The 23,357-nt window shown below is 38.8% G+C and overlaps 1 protein-coding gene across 1 annotated transcript in view; it reads left to right on the top strand.

The window, feature by feature from the left end:
- Positions 1–23,357, top strand: part of LOC126470079 (uncharacterized) — a 325,220-nt gene that overhangs the window by 187,954 nt on the left and 113,909 nt on the right. Inside the window, exons 16-17 of the mRNA XM_050097591.1 lie at positions 4,942–5,115; positions 7,260–7,331. Coding sequence (XP_049953548.1) covers positions 4,942–5,115; positions 7,260–7,331 — 246 coding nt within the window. The remainder of the gene's footprint in view (positions 1–4,941; positions 5,116–7,259; positions 7,332–23,357) is intronic.

Here is a 23,357-nt window from a genome sequence, read left to right as displayed (position 1 = left end):
AGTTGTGAGGGATGGGGAGGACAATAAAAATATTAGGAATATATTATGAAAGCTACGAAATATGAATAGATATGAAGCCAAACCTTTGATTACAAATGCTGTTATTAGCTCATTTTTTAATAACCTTACTGACAGTTTTAACATCACGTGTATGGAGAGGTCAAAATAGGGTAAATACTGTGGCTACTCAGTGGTTTTCCTGATTGTCTCTTTATATCCCACCTAGCAGATACATTTACAGTGTACAACAGAGCCCTTAATGCACACAACCCATCCAAATGGTCTACATGCAGGTGCATTATATGACAGAAAAAATGACACTTTGTATACCTTGGCAGAAATTTCTGAAAATGACAGATGCAATAATCCAGCTAAGTGAGCATTTGTCCGCGGCCGTGTAGGTGCCACACGCTCATGATCACGTCCTCATAGCCTGTAAATTTGCAGCATGCACATGTGCGATGCACTTCTTATCACCAGAGTTGGGCAATATTGTTATTTGTGAATAACAAAAATTCAGAGTATTATTCATTTACATGAATAAAAACATTTGTCATTTGTGAATAAAAAGTGTTAGGAGTCATAGATAGATCTGCAATCCAAGAAAATTTATTGCTCCAGTTATTTGTCATTTGTTAAACAAGTGTAATTTATGTTGCTTTTCAATTCATTTTCAGAACAACTGTGTTTTTTTTCCCCAAACATCTCTGCAGGAAGCTTATTTAATTTTTAAAGATTTGCCACTGCAACAAACTAAAGAAAATATGTCCTACACGCTCACAGAGGATATTGGTGTCTTAATCTTGTGAACTTGTCTTTATTTCAGGATAATGGTGTAAGAGTTTCAGATCAGAACCTTCTTGAGCAAAAATTGAGATATCATCAATTCTGTTTTAGTTTTTGGCTGGCAACTTTGTTGTGATCCCACATTAGTTTCAGTTCCCAGATCACTCTCAAAATAAATTTTGTTTTTTACTATTGCATGATTTGAAACTCGTGACTCAGTTTCTTCGACATTTATTTGGCTGCTGTCATTATGTGTTCTTTTGTAAGCCTCCCTTGGTCATAGAGAGCAATACAGGTGAACTATTTGTTTTTAAATTGTGGGCAAGGCATTGCTGCAATAATCACGGTTGGTGTTTAAAGACGGATAAAGTCGTCCGGTTCTGTCCTGACACTTTCTTGATAAAGTTGCAATGTGCTGCAATATTATAAACCCTAGACAAAGTGTCTCTTCCGAAATTATTCATCCTCAAAGCTCTGTGTAACTGCATAGACGCATGTTCGATTGTAAAACTATTCTATTTTACAATAGAAAAATTACTGAGTTGATACTGAAACACTTTTGGGTAACTTTGGATATCCAGCAACATTCCACAAATGTTTAGAAGATTTTAGAGCTAGTCTGTTGATATTAGTCATTAGCAACCAATAAGTTCTTACTTGGTTCACTCATTTTGTAGCACTGCAGACACGAACAAATTGCATAATTATATGAATGAGGCACACACATCTGATAGTTTTAGCAGTATTGGTGCAGTGAAGGAAGTTACTGCAATTTAATCGTTTTTGTTGGCTGCATTCTCATCATCTTAGGCTATTTACATTGAGTGCTTCCAGATGTTAGCGGGAAGGTGGGGGGTGGGGAGTACTGTCAAGTGCAGATTTAGTTGAATTGTGCGGAGTTGATAGTGTAACTGCTAAGGCCATCTGCCTGCAAAGCAGTTTTTTGTTGTATTTGTTATGCTGTAATGCAAGTACAGATGTGCTGTGCCCTACTAAGCATCCTGTGTGTCTTTGTCTTCCTCCCACGTATGAATCAGCTTGTACAAGCAGTTGGAGGGGGGCCTGCAATTCAACATGTACTCCAAAACATGGTACAACTTGACTTGGCAATTTTTCTCATTATTGGAGATGAAAGAACCAACAACAGCTTTGAAGTCTGGAACAAATCCACTTTTTCAACCTCCCCTATAGCTCGTCTTTACATTCACCATGTGTACCTTTCTCACCTAGCTTCTTCAGCTTTATAAAGTGTAATAACTTACCTTGACACTTGTGTGCACACTGAGGCACATTTCTGTGCTAACCATTAATAAGTTATGTATCAAATAGAAACTGCATAGATCCAAGGTAACATACGTTGTAGAATCCTGTGCAAGAAGTAAACAAAGAAAATGCAATAGTATGCTACGTTATTCATTATTTAAGTCATGAATAATAAGTAACGGATAATTATTTCTATTCACAGATGGAATAACCCCTTTCCCCATGCGTATTTTATTAGTGAATAGACTTATTTGAATGATCTGTTTATTCAGATGATTATCCAGGCAGAAATTTATTCAAATAAAATCCATCTCTGCTTGCCACTATGCCTTGCTCTTCCTTCATCTTTCCAGTCAGTGGAATTGATAATGTGAACTGTAATAAGTCCTGTTAATTCACTTCCCTGATTTACTCACAAGAGCCTATACAGTATTGCTGGATTGAAGTTTTTTGTTGATTATAAACTAAATTGACAGTTGTAATCAGTTGTCATGCCCCTCAATCAAAATATGTTTCATTTGTTCTGTCAGAAATAGTATCAATGTCAGTGCAATTCTAGCTGTTAACTGAATGTGAGCATTATCTCATCAGCTATTCATTTATGCAAATATACTGTTCCACAGCTAAGCCAAAAACCATCAGTGACATCCAGTATTCAATTATCAATTTCATTTTCATTATACGTAATCAATCTCAGTCGCTGTGGTAATATTTGGTGAATATAAGGTATGGAGCGTATGCAGTCTCTGTAGAAAAGATATCAAATCGACAGCTAAAAAGAAATTCTAATTTTAAATGCATTCAACACTTGCTAGGCCCATTAGTGCCTCTACATAGTAACAAAGGTGTGTAGTGTTCCCATAGCTGCATGGCAGGGCTGTCCTGTGAGTGCATGCCACTCAATTAGTGCAGTCTGCGTGACACCAAGCGCATAAACTTGTGGCTGTGTGCTTCCACAACACATGTAAACCAAGTGATGGGCAGCGAGCACTACTTGAGCAGGCTTGCCACGTGGATAAAGTGCTCTAATGCATAATGTTAGGTTGTAGGTAACGTAAAATTAATGGAGCAGATGAGGTGTGATAGAGGGAACAGGTTCCACTAGTATCTTCAAGCCCTAGAGCAGGTCCACCTAGGAGAGAAAATGGTCCAAAATGTATAGGACTCCCTCCTACTACTAAAACAATGGGGGACCAGGAAACACGGAGAAAGGCGGAAATGTGTAATATGATACAGTCGATAAGGTGGTCTCAAAAAGATGAAAGACTTAAGTGTTGTGGCAGCACCTCAAGCTATTGCGTAAATGGGAGGAAACATGGCTGGAAGTGAGGGGCAACAAGCTGCATGATGAAAGCAACAATCCAGTGTTATGTTCCCCTTCCAATCACCAGCAAGGAAAGAAGTTACGTAACCTGTCTCCTTATATAACAGAGGCCCCTCACACATAGTTGTCTGCTATTGCAGGCTGCGCCATCCATTTGTGATGTCTGTGAGGAAAACATTTCAGTGTTGCACATTCTTGCATTGTGTTTCTTATATTCTGCTAAGAAGGTGGCAATAATGTTGCATTGTAATCTGCCCTCTGTTTCAGTTGACAGATAAATATGTTGGACGTTTTCAGGTTTTGTGTTCAGTCTGCACTCCCGCGTAAGCTTTCATATTGAGCTTTTAGTATGTTACAGAGTGGCTGGTTCATCCATGTTTGGTTTTGATTATTGATCGTCCAGTTACATACACTGAGGTAACAAAGGGTATGGGATATCTCCTAATATCGTGTCAGACCTCCTTATTCTCAGCAGAGTCCAGCAACTGAACATGGCATGGACTCAATATGTCGTTGGAAGTTCCCTGCATAAATATTGAGCCGTGCTGCAAGATTTGTGTCAGGTGATCGGGATGGCCAAATCATATGCTCAAATTGTCCAGAATGTTCTTTAAACCAGTTGCAAACAACTGTGGTCCGGTGAAATTACATCTTTGTTTGAGAATATGAAGTCCATGAACGTCTGCAAATGCTCATCAAATAGACAAACATAACCATTTCCAGTCAGTGATTGGTTCAGTTGGGCCAGAGAACGCAATCCATTCAATGTAAACATGGCCCACCATTATGGAGCCATCACCAGCTTGCATAGTGCCTTGTTGACAACCTGTGCCACACTTGAACCCTACCATTGGCTCTCACCAACTGAAATCGGGACTAGTCTGACCCGATCAGTTTTCCTGTCATCTAGGGTCCAACCGATGTTGTCTTGAGCTCTGAACAGGAGCTGCAGGCAATGTGCTGTTAGCAAAGTCATTTGCGTCGGTCATCTGGTGCGATAGCCCATAAAATGCAAAATTTCACCGCAGTGTCTTAACGGATATGTTCGTTGTACGTGCCATATTGGTATTTGTGGTTATCTCACACAGTTTGTCTGTTAGCACTGACAACTTTATGCATACATCACTGCTCTCGTTCGTTAAGTGAAGGCCATTGGCTACTGTGTTGTCCTTGGTGAGAGGTAATGGCTGTAATTTGGTATTCTCTGCATACTCTTGATGCTTTGGATCTCAGAATATTTAATTCCCTAATGATTTCCGAAATGGAATTTCCCAAGCATCTGACTACAACTACCATTCTGCATCCAAAATATATTGATTCCCTTCACATGACCATAATCACATCATAAACCTTCTCATGTGAATCACCTGAGTACAGATGACAGCTCAGTCAATGCACTGCCCTTTTATACCATGTATATGCGGTACTGCCACAATCAGTGTATGTGCATTGCCCTGTGTGTGTGTGTGTGTGTGTGTGTGTGTGTGTGTGTGTGTGTGTGTGTGTGTGTGTGTGTGTAAGATGTTATTGTTTGGTTTTGTAAATCAAAATGCTACTTTTCTGCTTAGGTGGAGCAAAATCTGCTGCCAAAGCACCATTCTGACCTCCTCATTGAGTTAATAAATGATATTGTAACAAAACTGAAAGATGAGTCTTACAAACTACCTCTTGTGGCAGTTTGTGCACCAGAATCAGCTAGAAAGCCTAGAGAACGCACAAAGTTGATTGACCCTTTCCCAAGAGTAAGTGTTGAAATTTTAATTCTACCTAAATTACTAATAGATTTAGAAAACTAAAAAGTAAAGGGAATACTTATTTATAATTAATAAACAAACACCATCTGGATCACAACTTTTTGTTACAACCACCAGTTTCAATCTATGATGCAGATCACCTTCAGGTCTGATGCCACTAGTGAAGTTTGTCAACACCACTGTTGACAAACTGCACATTGTGATGCAGATGTGAAGGTGATCTGCAGCACTGATTGAAACCAGTAGTCAGTAATGAAAAGCTGTGATCCAGATGGTGTTTATTTAAACTGGTGAAAGAGATCACTGTTCCGAAGACATGCCATCAATTATGAAAATTACCAATTTTGTTTTCATTTTTTTAAGACTTTTAGTTTCACAGTGTTATGACCTTTGTACAAATCATTAATGATTAAATGAATATCATTGTGTTTAATCATAACCCAGATGTATTTGATTTAATGTTTGTAGTTATCATGACAGACGGTGAAAGTGAAAGTGTTTATTTTTTAAACATTCTTCTCATGTAACAGGACAAATTTTAATTTTTTGCATTGAGAGTACGAAATGTATTTTACTGAATTGTATATTTTATCCTTCCTTTGTTTATTAGGTATGTATTTTATATCACTTACATGCACTGTCATTATTTAAGGCATTAAAGAACCTTCACCATTAATTTTGTTCCATAATTTGTAGAATATGTAGTAGCACTAACTTCTTACTGAATTGTTGTAACTTTTGTGGATCACTATCGGAATTCTGTGTAGTAGAATAAAGTTGATTCGGGAGGATGCTGTTCTGTCCTTTTCGTGGAAAATGGAGTTGCAGAAAATAATTTTCTCTATGGGTAGACTGACAAACAAGACATCAGTTCAAAGCATAATTTGGTGTGCAATAGTGATGGAAGGGGTAAATGTATGATACAGGTGAAATTAAAATGTACCGAAGTAGCAGTTTTGAGAAACTGCTTTAAAAGTTTGATGTACAGTGAAATGGTCTTGTAAGATGAAATTGTTTTCTTGTTAGATATTTTCCTATATGCGTTGAAGGGAATGGAAGGATCTCTTTCCATAGGGATGCTACTCATTGTCTTCAAAATAAATTAAAATAGTAAAGAGATTTTCAGATGTTTGAGAACATCTCCTGCAACTCGTATTTGTAAATTTGTAAGTGTTTTACCAAACCTATAATTGCTAATTCTCTGAAGCAGTTTTGTGAACTTTTGTCTCACAGTGTTACACCTATGAACATTCCAAACTGTGTGCATAAACACAGTCTAACATTAAAGTCAATTCATAACTTGTTTGAATGAATGTTCACTTATTTATAATGGTTATTAGATAGAGCTTCTGTAAGTTTACATATCTTAATATCACTGTTAAGGAAATTTCTTTTTGTTCTTTTTCAGTTCTTTTTTGTTGTTGTACTTTTCAGTAAAATGCCTTGCTTATTTTAACATCTGTTAAGATATTGCAACATTTGGTGATACTGACACATTTTATTTTTTTGTTTTACAAAAGTTTTAGAAGATATTATTTGGAGATCGGCTGTCAGTGTCCAGTTGTAATTTTGGTGCAATCAGTTTTGTAGTGTGGTCTTTCTTTATGTAGTGTTCCTTTTAATTTTGTTACCAAATACTTTCATTTTATTTTGTGCAGTCATGAGAACATCTTATAATCATTTTTGCTTTGTGGAAATGAGAGGTGGAGGTGCAGTTAATGTCAGTGAATGAATGTATGTATGAAAGAAGAGCTGCTTCATTAAGTTGATCTTAGGTAATAAAGGTATAGATAATTGTGACAAGAGTAGCATGATCTGTTTCACAATTTTTATGCATTTGTTAGAGTAGCCATTAAAAAAATTGTTGCAACCATTTCTCTTCATACCCCATAATCATCTTTCTTTTGTTGTAATATAATGTGCCTTTAATTTGCTTTTAGATTTCATTTTCTTTTGACCAGACATTTTTATTAGACCATTTTTCTGCTTTTCAGTTCTGAAGTTTTTAATCTCCTTCATGAGTATCTCTCATTTTATATGTTTACATACTTTCATGGCTTAGAACATATGTTTTCTTGTCTTTTTGATACATGTTTTACATCTATCTTGTGCTGCCAAATTGCACCTTGTAGGTGCGTCATTCTTCACTAACTCGTCAGAATTCACGCAGACCCTCTTATAAAGGCCATCGACGTCATCATTCGGTAAGTACTAGAATTGATATCTGGGGTGCAATTTTATAATCTTGTTACTACTCCTCTGTAATAAATCTTATGTACCATTAACCTCTCAGAGTGACTTGTGTTGACAGTTGCTTTGTCCGTGTTGCATTGGCTTGTAATTCTTTGCACTAAAGGGGTAAAATGTAGTAGGCTTTATTATACATCATCATTTCAGTTTGGTTGTATATATCCTGTATTTATTAGTTTTTATTTTTTAGAGCAATTTGTTTGGAGTCAATAGAAAATGCATGCTTTTACTGCGTGTTAGCAAAATGTGAAAGTTGGTGTGGCTCTGTGTGCTATTTTTCGTAACAATGTCATTTTCCTGTATATTTAAATCTTGCTACTATATTTTTGTGGTATGGTATTGTGCTCTAATCTTTAATTTCTGGCTGTTCTTAGAAAAAGGCTCTGTTTCAAATAAGGCTCTTTACCTAGTGTCTTCATTACTCATTTATTTTCAGTTTTCTTCTTTTTGCAGTTCAAAGGTAGATACAGCAAACACTTTTATTGGATTTAAAAAATGCCATAAGAGTTCAATGTTTTTTGCGCAGTAGCTATTTTGGAGGAGTTTTCTTTTCGGAGTGCCATAATTTCCACTTCATAAACAAGATTTCAGTCTTCCCATATTGTCTCTTTAATTTCATTGTCATATGCCAAATGTTTGTGTACATTTCCTGCTCAGGTTTTATGATACATAAGTTAATGGTGTATTTTTCGTTAGTTTACTGAGGACGCCAAAAACTGTGAATGGTGTTCCTCTAGATACGTTATGATAATGTGTATACTATCTCATGAGTTATTCAGGTACTTACCTGCTGTTAAAGGGGACACACAATTCATATAGTACAACTATTTTATGAATCCATAAACATATCCTATAATGCCTAGCAATATAGTTCCCACAAGTGAAGAGAATATTTTCATGTACACAATGCCTCACAGTGACATTTGTAAAAACTGTTTTGGTACCTCGTAGTAAGCCATTTTATATACTATAAACCCCTAGAATGAATTTAAAACAATTCAAAATCCTTTGGTATTTTAGCAGTTCATAAATATATTTATATACTATAGGAGATTAACAGCTGACTAGAAGCAAATCATCATATCCCTCATTTGTTAATTTGTTGGCATAATAAATTCATTGAAATGCAGATTTAAAATGTAAGGGAAAAATCCGAGATGCAATGTATTAGTCTCTCTCAATATACCTCTCCACTGCTTTTTGGTTTTCTTAAATTGTTTGCGCTCTCTGTAATATTGATCCCATTTTATATGGTTACTGTGTCACTGGGATTCTTTGTTTGAGTTCTGTTAATAATTAACACTTATTACATGAAAACATTTCTATTTATTACAAACAGTTTTGCTTTTTTGGTTGCAAATAATATTTATATTTCAAAGTTAATATCGTTTAATGGCTTCAAAATAGAACCATGTTTCAATTTGATGGATCTGCGTATATTGCTTGAAATGAATGTACTCTAGTCATGAGACCATTGTTGCTTTAATTACCTGACAGTTGATTTAAACTTGATTAAGCACTTTACAAACTGCACTTAAATGGATGTTTTAGTAGAATTTTATTGTGGTTTATATTGTCTGTGCGTATATAATGCTTTTTGATTCAAAACTTAAGTTCCATGTAGAATTTTATTTTGGTGGTGGTGGTGGTGGTGGTGGTGGTTGCTGCAGGGCTGTGGCAGTAATAAATGTTGTAACTCACTGCTGATGATACGGAACGAGTGGAGGACGTGGACAAACAGGTTGATGCCATATGCAAAGTTTGTTGTTTCATACGCTCTTTGTTTTCACATAATAGCTCTGTGTGTGAATGTAAATTAGTTCAATCTGTATTTAGATTATATATATATATATATATATATATTTGTTTTTGTTTCATTTGTATTTATAATACAGGGAAACTGAGTTCTCTCAAGTATAGAGGTATTCTTACAGGTACCACCAAGCTGCAGGGTTGTACTCAATGTCCTCCAGAGTTATCTGTAAATTTTGTTATCTGTCTGAATCAGTCGTGTGTTGCTTACATTTTCATATGTTGAAACCAATTTTGATGAGGTGTTTCACAGCCTAGAATCAAAATTTTGTGGCAGCACACATTATTTTAATGTATTTGTTGTCTCTTATGTAGATTAATGAAAGCCATAATTAATTATTTTTTAATAATTAATGGCCATCCTAGCGCAAAATTTTGAAGTTAAAAATTAAAAAAGTCTGGATCTTAAAAACATTTATTGCAATGGTGACCGGTTTGTCTATTTGGTGACTAGCTTCAGACCATTCTTGAATGGAGGCAGGCAGAGGTGTTGAACAGAGCAGGTACCGTCCGTTGAAAGACAAATGTCAACTGCGGTCACCATTGCAGTAAATGTTTTTATGTGATCTAGACTGTTTTTATTTTTACCTTTACTACAGATGGTTTTATTTTTAGTTGAGACTGATATTGTAATCTGCTTTCAGTCATATGTATATATGCACTGGTGCGCCAAAACATTATGATTCGCTTAACAGCTTGTTTGTCCATCTTTGGAATGAAATAATCACTGATTCTGAGAATCAAGAATCCAACAGTTTGTTGGTAGGTTTCTGGAGGTATGTGGCATTCGATGCCTATGCATAGGTCATGTAATTAGTGTAAATAATGGGCCACTGATTTGCGTACATGATGATGGTGCCTGTAGCAACCCAGATGGGTTCCATAGGATTTACATCAGAGGAATTTGGTTTCCAAGACATCAACATGAGTTCACCATAATGCTCCTCAAACCACTGGAGCAGGGTTCTGACTGACACAGACAACTATACTGCTGAAAGATGGCATCGCTGTCAGGAAAGGTGTCAACCGTGACGGGATACAGATGGTTCGCAGCTGTCAGCTTTTGTTAGATTACTACCACAGGTCCCATGCAAGCACAGGAGTGTATCTCCCATTGTATAACACTGCTCACATTGGCCTGTGACCATGGCAACCTGCACATTTTGAGTCGCTATTCACCTTGATCACGGCAGATATGGATACGACCATCGACGTAGTGTAACAGAAATGTGATTCACCCGTAGGTCTGACACGTTTCCACTGGTCAACTGTCGAATCCCAATGGTCTGGTGTCCACTGCAATCATAATTGATGGTGTCGGTCGACGTTCGGTCAACATGTGAACATGTATGGGTGGTCTGCTGCAGAGTTCCACGTTCGACAACGTACAGTGAATGGTGTGCTCCGAAACACTTTTTTGAGTACCAGCAATGTGCTCTTGTGGCAGAGATGCCACAGATCTTCATTTACTCTACTTTACCAAGTAGACAAGCCTTCGAGCACCACATTTTGTGAAGAGTCGTGGATGTCCAACCATTTAATGCCCAGTGATAGTTTCGCTATCCTTCTACCACTTTCCATGGATGCTCACTACAGTAGCAAGTGAACAATTGACAAACTTTGTCATGTTCCAGATACTCGTTCACAGGATCTGTGTAATAATAATCTGTCCTTTGTCAAAGTCACTTCTCTCGATGGATTTCCCCATTTGCAGCTAATATCTTTGCTAGGGTGATCCCCCATCGGTGCCTGCTCTCGTTACATACTTTTGTTTGCACGCCACGTGCCCGCGACGCCATCAGGTGACATTGACCATCACGGTGGGCAGTGTTCATAATGTTTTGGCTTATCAGTGTAGCAACTATTACAGTCTTGTCTCTCATACAGTTTTCTGGTATTAATGAATATTAGTTCAGTAAAAATGTATTTAGCACAACAATTTTAATGAATGAAAGTGTTTCATGTGCTGCTGTTTATATTATAATGGTTACATATGTGAATATGTGACCTCTAGTGCATGTAGTGTCATCAGTCCTCATACTGTCCACATTTACACTACAGATCTATCAATCTCAGTAAATTTCAGATACAGTCTTCTTGTCAGTATGTAAATATTCACATGTGTTAGGTACCTAAATGTGTTTTGTAGTTCTCTTTCAAGTCACTATATTTTGTTTAAGTGTGTGCATCTTTTATGAACATATTATCTTTGGCCCTGTAATTCTCTAGGAATTTCTTATCATTTGTTGCATTATGATGCAAATTGAAACTGGTTCAGAAATAGATAAGTTCTCTGACTGAAGAACCTAAAACTGAAAATAAACCTAAATTATTTACAAAATGAATACCGTTAACAAAGTACACTAAACTCCCACTCTCTGTGAAGCTCTCAACTTGTTGTAAATATGCTTTATGTGTATCAAATAATATGCCAGACTCTTCTAAATCCATTGTTGCATCTGTACTCTGCAAGCCACCTTGTTGTGTGGGGCAGAGGGTACTTTGTGTACCACTGTCATTTCCTGCCTTTCCTGTTCCAGTCGGAAGTGGTTGGCGAGGAGAATAGCTGCCGGTAAGCCTCCGTGTGGGCTCAGATATCTCTAATTTTATCTTCATGAGCCGTTTGTGAGATATACATAGAAGGAAGCACTATATTTGTAGACTCTTCTCAAACATACTCCCTTGGAACTTTTAACTTTAAACCACATTGCCTCTCTTGCTGCTGTGCCACTGGAATTGATCATCTTCATGATGCTTTCATTGTTACTAACTGAACATGTGATGGAACGCACTGCTCTTCTTTGAATCTTCTCTACTTCTCCTATGAATGCTTCTTGGTACAGATCCCATACTGATGAACTATATTCAAATATTGGTCAAACAAGGGTTTTGTAAGATACCTCCTTTGTTGTAGGACTACATTTCCTGAGGATTCTTGCAATGAATCTGTGTGGCATCTGCCTTTCCTGTGATTAGTTTTATGTGGTCCACTTTAAATTACTTTAAATTGCTCTGTATGTATACTTCTAGATATTGTGTGTGTGTGTGTGTGTGTGTGTTATTTATGCAATACATTACATTTGTGAATGTTGGGGGTCAGTTGTCACGCACTGCACCAAGCGTCAATCATCTGCAAGTCGTCCTGCATTCTGTTACAATTTTCTAGTGTTGCGGCCTCCCTGTAAACAACAGCATTGTATGCAAAATGCCTCATGGTATTTCTGAAGTTATCCACAAGGTCATTTGTATATATTGTGAAAATGTTTGGCTAGGTAACACACTCTTGGGGTAAACCTTAAGTTACTTTTGTTCCTGAAGATTTCTCTCTGATTAGAATGACATTCTGTGTTTTATTTGCTGGAAATCGTCACTCCAATTGCACTGCTGGTCTGATATTCTGTATGGTCTTATTTCGACCATTAAATGGCAATGCAGAACTGAACCAAGCACCTTTAGCAAGGCAAGCAACTCAAACCTAGACACTGATATTTACTGGTTTCTGGGTCTTGTGGAGGAGCAGAGCAAGCTGGGTTTCATACGATCATTGTTTTTGGAACCCATGTTGATTCCTTTGTGCAGGCATTTTCTTATGAAATATGTCAAACTAATCTTTCTCCATTGCATGTTTTGTGACCTAGGTGTGGTGAGGTGTTTCAGTGTGCTTTGTATCTCTTGTCAAATACCAAAAACTTAAAAGATGTGTAACACACACATTACAGCCACAAATAAATTTTCATAGTTCTCATAACAAAGATCAAAATTACCTTGGATAATCTGATGAGAGATAGCATAGTTTATTACCTTTATAATTTTTAGTTCAGCCTGCAGAGTGTAAAATTGTTTGTAACAGTGGATCTAGTATATTTGGTTAAACAGAGCATGTGCATGAGTGTATTTCTTCTACGCTAAGACAGTTATTTGTGTCTGGACAGTAAAGCAGTGCTGTGTCATAAGTGGTTTCTTTCCATGGATAATGTCCTAAAAACCCCTTAAATTAAAAGTGGCAGAACAGCCAAATTAATGTTATGATGGCAGTGAGATCCACTTGTTAAGCTGACTGATTAAAGGTTCAATGAATGTACACATTAGTTGCGAGAGATGACATTTGTGGGACAGAGAGCCTTTTATATGAAGTGACTGAATATACATCCTGCCTGATTTCAGCAAGACAAGCATCATTTTACTGTACAATATTACAAAAAGGATAGATTGCTGATCACCATATAGTGGAGATGTTGAGTTGTAGCCGGCCGGAGTGGCCGTGCAGTTCTAGGCACTACGGTCTGGAACCGGGCGACCGCTATGGTCGCAGGTTCGAATCCTGCCTCAGGCATGGATGTGTGTGATGTCCTTAGGTTAGTTAGGTTTCATTAGTTCTAAGTTCTAGGCAACTGATAACCTCAGAAGCTGAGTCGCATAATGCTCAGAGCCATTTGTTGAGTTGTAGACAGGTACAACAAAAAGACTACTAAACAAGTAAGCTTTTCAACCAAAAGGCCTCCTCCTGAATTAGGCAACATACACACAAACACAACTCACACACACGACCACTGTCTCCGCGGTCTGGCCTTGACAGCCAGAGACAGTGGTCATGTTTGTGAGAGTTGCATTTGCATGCTCGTGTGCGTGCGTGTGTGTGTGTGTGTGTGTGTGTGCGCGCGCAATCTATAATTCAGGAGGAGGCCTTCAGGCCAAAAGCTTACTTGTTTAGCAGTCCTTTTTAGTGCCTGTCTGTGACTCAACATCACTACATGGTATCAATATGTTCTTTTCATAATATTGTCATTAGTCCACAATGGATTTTCCATTGTATGATTTTACTGTAATGTAACATAGTAGTTTCACCAAGAGGCAGTTGATTTTGTGAGAGTGAGGACAGTGAGTGTGTTGAGATAGATACATAAATGAAATTTACTGATATTAATGATCTTTATGTTCTAAAAATCCAGATTTCATAGAGGTGCTCTTGTGAGTTAGTTCGAATTTAGCTTTGTTCAATAACACAAATTGATTTTTTTGGTCTAACAATAATAGTAGCAAATCTGGAAGGAGATACTGAGAAGTAACAAGTAATGAGAAGTATTATGTTCTGTAATGTGGCATTCTTCCACAGTATAGACATGTCAAATACTATTGTACACCAGACTAGTAATGCCATCCGTGAGGAAACATTTGTGATAACTTTCTTCCCCTTTGTAACTGCTCATTTCTAATTAATGTTGCTGACCTCAGTAACTACTAATGTTAAGTTGTATTGTCTGATAGGGAATAGACTAACGCCGCTTGGAGTGGCCGCGCAGTTTGAGGCGCCATGTCACGGACTGCGTGGCTACTCCTGCGGGAGGTTTGAGTCCTCCCTCAGGCATGGGTGTTTGTGTTGTTGTTAGCATAAGTTAGTTTAAGTAGTATGTAAGTCTACGGTCCGATAACCTCAGCAGTTTGGTCCCCCAGGAATTCACACACATTTGAACATTTTGTGAATAAACTAAAGAAACCATCACAATGCTTAAGACTCAGTAGGGAGAGTTTCAAGCTACATGTGGTGGTGTTGTGTGTCTTCAGCCTGAAACCAGCTTTGATGCAAATTTCCATGTTAATCCACTCTGTGCAAATATCTTAAACGCCTAAATATTGTGCAGCCTATATCCATTTGAACCTCCCTACTGCAGTCAGGGACGCCCTGGTCTCCCTCTTCAATGTTTATTTCCAACACTCCCCATTGTTATCCAACAGACAATTCCTTGATATCTCAGGAAGTGTTATATTACTCTGTTACCTCATTTAGCCATATTGCACCGTAAATTTGTTTTCTCTCTAGTTCAGTTCAGTACAGTACAGTACCTCCTCATTTGTTATTCGCTCTACGCATCTAATCTTTAGCAATTTTCTATAACACCACATTTCAAAAGTTTCTATTCTCTTCTTGTGTTAACTGCTTCATTTCACATTCTTACAAAGCTACACTAGAGACAAATACATCCAGAAAAGACATTCTAATACCTAAATCTATCTTAGATGTCGACACATTGCTCTTTTTCAGAAGAGCTTTTCATGCTGTTTTCAGTCTGCATTTTATATCACCTCTACTTTGTTCATAATGAGCTATGTTGCTGCCCACATATCAAAAATCATCTACTACTTTTTGTGTGTCATTTCTTACTCTAATTCTCTCAGTATCACTAGATTTGAAATTTACTACATTTCATTGCCCGTGTTTAGCGTCTGTTGTTGTTCATCTTGTATCTCTTCAAGGCACTGTCCTCTCTTTTTAACTGCTCTTCAAAGTCCTTTTGCCATTTCTAACAGACTTAGGATTTCATTAGCAAGCCTCAATAGTTTTTATTTCTTCTCAATGAACTTCAGTTCCTTTGTCAAATTTCTCCTTATTTCCTTCACAGCTTGCCCAGTCTAACATTGGAGATAAGGTACAACCCTGTCTCCCACACATCTGAAATAAGTGTTCCCTTTCATGTCCTTTGAAACTAACAACTGCAGTCTGGTTTATGTATAATTTGTAGGTAACTTTAACTTCTTTAATTCCTTAACTGCTTTTAATGATACATAGCTTGGCTGAGAGGAAAGAAAAGTCATTATTGTGATATACTCCCCCTCTCCTTCCCCTCCCCACTCACAGTTAATTTATCAGGAGCTTCTGGACACCATCTTCTTCCTCACATCTGGACTTTTCTTTCCAAGTTTGAAAAGCCACGTAGTGGTTTGATAAGTGTGGTAAATTTCCATGAAAGAATGAAACATTTTTGTTGCACCTTCATGGTTCGATAAGCTTAATTATTCCAAGGCTCGTATACATAATTTCAACAATGTGCAGTGTAAAGTTCATTGTTAACAGCCATCTGAATTGGTCAGTGAGTTGACTGGGATTGAAAATTTAGAAAACAGAATTTTATGGTGTTAGGAAACATTTTCATTTGGAGGTTTGGACCGGCGCACAAATCAAAACAGATTTAAATGAAGTTTAAGTGAACTCTGCACATCATTGAAGACTATTTACTTTTGGATTTAAAAAAATAAATACATGCACCAAAGACTAGGTGCACTCTGGCTATCCAGTTGGTCACCACAAAGGAAGCTTTGACAAAATTTGTGATACAGTAATGGAAAACTGCTGAATAACAATTTGTTAGATTGCGGAGACTATAGGCATCTCAACTGAGTGAGAGCATAATAATCCTGCATGGAGAATTGTCTATGAAGAAGCTGTGTGCAAGGTGGGTGTGTTTGCCAAAATTCTCAGCACATTGTGTGAAACAACTGTTATTCCAAGTTCAGAGTTTTCTTTTGAAGATGTAGTTTAATAGCGGGTTTGGAAACAGGGTTATTGTATGCCAAGTGGCCTAGAGGTTCCAGTATGACCGTCACAGATTTTGCTGAAGTTCACACATTCCCAATGAACATTAGCTTAATTTTACTTTCGCCAGTATAATACCAAGAGAGCTATAGTCATTTGTTTGACACTATAGCACAGCTATTGAAAACGTGCCCCTGAGTTTTCAACATCTTTGCGACATAATATGTCTGGCAATATTTTCTTGAAAGAAATAAAAGTAGGCTGTTTTGTACAACTTTTTGTGCTCTCTGAAGTGAAGTAGTAATAAAGATTTCTTGAGTAATTTTCTTATGGATAATGTGAAGCAAAGTCAGTTAAAAAATAGATACTTGGAAAAAATATGAAGTTTGGCATTTTATATTTCAGAAAGTAATTGCAGGATAAACATGAAACTTTGCATGAAATAACTTGCCAGTACAAGGTCTCAGAATATAATCTTTCATCCTCCTACTACTTTCCAATAGTTCACGAATTCAGGCCAAAGTTGACATTTTTGTAAAAATGATGAGAATGGCTATTTTAGCTCATTTTTACAAAAAAGTCTTCTAAAAACTCTTTTAAACTGTTTTTATGTGGAAGACCACCTAAAAAACTAATTTGGTTTTGCAATGTGATCATATAAGGCCCTAAACGATGACGACAGTGGAGGTGTGGGTAAAATACACTCCTGGAAATTGAAATAAGAACACCGTGAATTCATTGTCCCAGGAAGGGGAAACTTTATTGACACATTCATGGGGTCAGATACATCACATGATCACACTGACAGAACCACAGGCACATAGACACAGGCAACAGAGCATGCACAATGTCGGCACTAGTACAGTGTATATCCACCTTTCGCAGCAATGCAGGCTGCTATTGTCCCATGGAGACGATCGTAGAGATGCTGGATGTAGTCCTGTGGAACGGCTTGCCATGCCATTTCCACCTGGCGCCTCAGTTGGACCAGCGTTCGTGCTGGACGTGCAGACCGCGTGAGACGACGCTTCATCCAGTCCCAAACATGCTCAATGGGGGACAGATCCGGAGATCTTGCTGGCCAGGGTAGTTGACTTACACCTTCTAGAGCACGTTGGGTGGCACGGGATACATGGGGACGTGCATTGTCCTGTTGGAACAGCAAGTTCCCTTGCCGGTCTAGGAATGGTAGAACGATGGGTTCGATGACGGTGAGGATGTACCGTGCACTATTCAGTGTCCCCTCGACGATCACCAGTGGTGTATGGCCAGTGTAGGAGATCGCTCCCCACACCATGATGCCGGGTGTTGGCCCTGTGTGCCTCGGTCGTATGCAGTCCTGATTGTGGCGCTCACCTGCACGGCGCCAAACACGCATACGACCATCATTGGCACCAAGGCAGAAGCGACTCTCATCGCTGAAGACGACACGTCTCCATTCGTCCCTCCATTCACGCCTGTCGCGACACCACTGGGGGCGGGCTGCACGATGCTGGGGCGTGAGCGGAAGACGGCCTAACGGTGTGCGGGACCGTAGGCCAGCTTCATGGAGACGGTTGCGAATTGTCCTCGCCGATACCCCAGGAGCAACAGTGTCCCTAATTTGCTGGGAAATGGCGGTGCGGTCCCCTACGGCACTGCATAGGATCCTACGGTCTTGGAGTGCATCCGTGCGTCGCTGCGGTCCGGTCCCAGGTCGACGGGCACGTGCACCTTCCGCCGACCACTGGCGACAACATCGATGTACTGTGGAGACCTCACGCCCCACGTGTTGAGCAATTCGGCGGTACGTCCACCCGGCCTCCCGTATGCCCACTATACGCCCTCGCTCAAAGTCCGTCAACTGCACATACGGTTCACGTCCACGCTGTCGCGGCATGCTACCAGTGTTAAAGACTGCGATGGAGCTCCGTATGCCACGGCAAACTGGCTGACACTGACGGCGGCAGTGCACAAATGCTGCGCAGCTAGCGCCATTCGACGGCCAACACCCCGCGGTTCCTGGTGTGTCCGCTGTGCCGTGCGTGTGATCATTGCTTGTACAGCCCTCTCGCAGTGTCCGGAGCAAATATGGTGGGTCTGACACACCGGTGTCACTGTGTTCTTTTTTCCATTTCCAGGAGTGTAGTAAAATACACTCGTATCCCACTGGTACTCAAATTACATCTGATATCATTTATTACTTTGTACTGTTGCTAAGTACTCTCTGGGAAGTTAATATCAAGAGTCCTGGTTAGGAAGAGAGGTGGAGTTGGAGCAACTTGAAAAACATTAAAAAGAAGTATGCCTTTTCTCATCACAATGTATTTTGTCCTATTTTTCTGGTATGACAACTGCAGGATTAAACCGTTTATAAAGCTCAAAATTTAACTGTGCATTACCAAGGCACCAGACTTCACAGTAGTAAAATTGTTGTATAACAGGTGCAACACTACACCATTTTCACTTTGTGTAAGTTTTGGGAAGTTCATAGCAGTCTGTGTGGCATTTTTTGGAAAGTATTCATGCTTTAGAGAATTCTGAGTGTGTCTTTTTATTGTGCAACACTGTTGACATGCTAGTTTAATTCCAGTTTAAACTCTAACATATTTTGTGTTCGCATAGTTTTTGGGTCAAACGAACAGATGAGAGAGTGTGTAAATGTGTTGTTATGGTCCATGGTGGCTTAACCACTGCTGGTGAGAGAACCAGCATCTTCATCGCCATATGTGCCACGCTCGATAGTTGTGCAACAGCAGCCACCAGTGGGTTTCTTTACCACAGGTTCCCAAGCCTGATAAGGATTTCTTTACACAAGGTCCAAAGCATGGTGATACATATCTTTAAGTGTCAGAGGGCAAAGCCAGAAGAGGTCTCTTTCAGGATCCTAAGCTTATGTTTCCTTCAAGCTTCTTGAATTGTTCACAGGTTTCATTAATTTGCTGTAGAATATCATGAGGAAAACTGTACAGCCAACGAGGCAATGTCGCTGAGGGTGCCGGAATAACTGCAATAATGTGCTGTTCAGGAACCCAGCACTAGCCACTCCTTGATGGCCAATAAAATGAATTTACTGGGCTACTTGACATGGAATGGCTCAACAGCAACACAATGATTGATACTGCTTAGAGGTGAATGTGTTAAACACGTAATTTTCAATTGATACTTTGTAAAATGCATGTTGTAATGTCCACGAACTGTTGTACATGTGTAAACCTTACCATGTATTGAATAATACAGAAAATAAATAACAATGTACATTAAATATATTATATCTCGGAAACCAACTGGTACAGGGCATACGACTATATGAAGTTTCTTGCTTCAATTGATTGTTCCTGTCATATCCCTAAATATCGACGCTTCCTCCTGGACACCCTATACTCTCTGCAAGCCACTTTGCAGTGTGCGGATGAGGGTACTTTTGGTATCACTATACTTTTCCCTATTCCTTATTCCATTCGCGAATGGTGTGTAGGAAGAATGTCTGTTGATAAACCTCCACGTGAGATCTCATTCCCCCCCCCCTTTTTTTTTTTAATGGTCATTTCATGAGATGCATGTGAGAGAAAGTAGTGTTGTCTGCTTTTATCATCTCGATAGCAAAACCCCCCTGTGGGCACACTACTCCTCTTGTAGCGACTGGCACTGGAGTTTGTTGATTATCTCCATTTCACTTTTGGGCTTGCTAAATGATCCCATGACAAAACACTCAGCTTTTTGGGGATCTGCTTCTTTATCTTAATTATCAGTCTACTAAGGGTCCCAGGCTGATAAGCAGTTTCGGTGGGCGAGTTACTTTTCCGTAAGAATCATTCATTGAATCTCAACATGGCATCTGCTTTTCTGTCAATTAGTTACATTTGCTTATTTGACTTTAGGTTGCTCTCGGCAGTTACTCCTAAGTATATTACAGTTATTACTGTTTACAGTGATTTATCAACAGTAGTGTAATCTAACAGTTATGGATCTCTTTGCCTGTTTCTACACAAAACATAACATTTATTTACGCTGAATGTCAACTGCCATTCAATGTCCCATTTGTTGATCTTATGCAGAACTTCTTGCATTTCACTTGACATTTCACAGAGGAACCTTCCTGCAGATAACAGCGGTATCTGAAAACAGTCTCACAGAGCTTTCAGTGTAATCCACTACATCATTTTTATATTGTAAACAGTAAGAACCTGATAACACTCTGTTGAGGTACTCCCGGAGTTACTTTATCTGTAAATTTTGTTCCACTAAAAGGTGTTGACATTTTATCTGTTAGGAAGTCTTCAATATAGTCACAATGTCCAATACTCAATAATTATTTCACTAAATGATGGTGCAGAACTCTGAATGTCTTCTGGTATTCAAAGAACACAACATTAACTTGGATGTCATTGTCTACTGTCATCTGGCTGTCACTGATGAACAGTGTGTTGTCACAAGATCTTTATTTACTGAATCCACGTCACTCTTTATAGAAGAGATTTTTGTTCTGCAAAAACTTCATAATGCATGAGCATAGAACATGTTCCATAATTATTTGTCGCCGTTACAGGTCTGTTATTGTGTTCATATGCCAGACAACCCTTTTGAAAACTGGATTGAGCTGCATATTTTTTTCCAATCATGTAGTACACTTAGTTGCTCCTAAGACCAACAACAAATTGCTCCTAGAAGGGAGCAAGTTCACTCTGGAATCTCATAGGTGTCTCATCCAGCCCAGACATCTGTCCACATTTGAAAAATTTTAGGTGATTTTATTTTCTGCTATCATTTATTTCTGTATGTGTCATTTTGAAATGACTGAAAGGAGGAATCATATTACTGTCATTTGCTGTGAAACCATTTCAGAAGAACCTGTAAGCCTTTCCCAGCATTATCAGTTTGTTTCGATTTGTCTGCTAGTGGAATTGTGTGGCATTGAACTATACTGTTCATGACAGAACTGGGAGGACAGGCTTACATACAAGGTACACATATCGTACTATTAAGTATCTAACCATGCGCCTAGTGATAGATGCCCTATTGGAAAACCTGTTGTTCCACCATCTAATTCCCCAAAAAATGATCAAAGTGATGGAAAGTGTCTCTCGAAATTACACAGAGTTTAAATGAATCTGGATTTATTGTGCTTTTAGTTAGTCTTACTCACATTCGCACCATAGTTCCACTCAATTTCTCTTGAATTGGCCATTGGTCTCAGTTTCAATTTGGTCACTGTAATATGTTACTTTTCTTTTATCAGGTCTGAATTTAATCTTAATCTGCATTTATTACACTTGTATGTGCTATTTCTCGCACCTGCGAACTGCCATCCGGGCTTGCTCAGGCCAGACTGACTTAGTTATGCATGCAAAAATTGCCATGCACCAAAATCATCTCTCTTTCATGATATGGGGCACCATTGCATCATTTGTGCTGCTACAGCCCGGTAGAGATACGTAAGGATAGGTTCTAAAAGAAACCCCAAGGAAATTTCCAATAACATAAAACTAAAATTGCCTCCTTTTAATTGAAACTAAGAGTCAGATTGATATCCCGAAGTGTACACACACATTCAATCACCCATCCCTTTGCTGGTCAACAGGGCTCAGTTTGAAGTGAGACTCATCGCTGAAGACAATTCTAATCCAGTCAATGGGATTCCAGGTCGAAGACATTATCTGGGGATGCCTTGGATAGTAATGGGATACCAACTTGACTGTCACCTGCCATGTAGCGTGACAACCAGGAGTGATGGTCTGAGGTGTCATTTCTTTTCATGGCAGGATGCCTTTGGTTGTCATCCCTGGCCTTTGGTTGTCATCCCTGGCACTCTTACAGCACAGTGACAATATTGTATGCCCCATTTTATTGCCCTTCATGGAAAGCCGTCGTGGGCTTACATTTCAGCAAGATAATACTAGACAACACACAGCGAGAGTTTCTGCTGCTTGTCATCATGCTTGCCCTACCCTTCCTTGGTTTGGAGCATTATGAGCAGGGTACTCCAACCATCTCAAGATTCTGACAATCTAATGCACCAGTTGGACAGAATTTGGCACAACATCCAGAAACTCTGTCAGTTAGTGCCAAGCCAAATACCTGCTTGCAATAATGCCAGAAGTGGACCAGCTATTGGCTATCTATGAGAAGAACCTAATACTTTTCTCCAGTGTTATCTTCTTTCATCGTATAAATTCACTTCATTTCTTCTTAATGCTTCATTCTTCTTAATGTAATTTCATCTTATTTCTCTGTAGTATTTCTTCATAGTTCATAATTTCTGGTCAACAACAATTTCTCCATATAAATATGCCGTGATGATTCATCCATGTGGTACTTTCTCTCTCACAGCACAAGTCCAAAAACGCTGGACTTTTAATAGGTTTCTCACATTTGTCCACACCACCTTTTATGTTTTTTTAAGCCACTAACTGGTAAACTTGGTGTGTAATTTTTTTTTCCTTCCCTCTATCATATTTTCTGCCTCTGTTAAAGCTTCCTGTTCTACCAACTCACATTTTCACGCCACTAGCTGCTTGTGGACCTGTAGTTTTCGTATCTCTAAATCTGTACTCACATTGGGTGGCTGCTTCATGCCCATTGTTGGCCTCTCTGCTTTGTATTCTTCTTCACTCAGATTGCAACAGTCTCCTCTGCCTACCATCATTGTGCTGTGTCTGAAATATCATATGCTGCATTTGAGATTCCTTTCTGCTGTGTGATGGATTCTTCACTTCTGTCCGCCAGTGTCAAAGACATTGTTTCATGTGTCCAACAGTCTCTCTATGCACCTTTGAAGCATAAACATTTTTCTTCCTCATGACACCAATTGTATATCCTTGCCAGTTAAGTGGACACAGGTTTCACATTCAGTCAGTGCATGTATTACCCGTGTTTTTAC

The sequence above is a fragment of the Schistocerca serialis genome, chromosome 3 (assembly GCF_023864345.2).
Source record: "Schistocerca serialis cubense isolate TAMUIC-IGC-003099 chromosome 3, iqSchSeri2.2, whole genome shotgun sequence".
Lineage (NCBI taxonomy): Eukaryota > Metazoa > Arthropoda > Insecta > Orthoptera > Acrididae > Schistocerca > Schistocerca serialis.
This window is presented reverse-complemented; position numbering and strand designations above follow the sequence as displayed.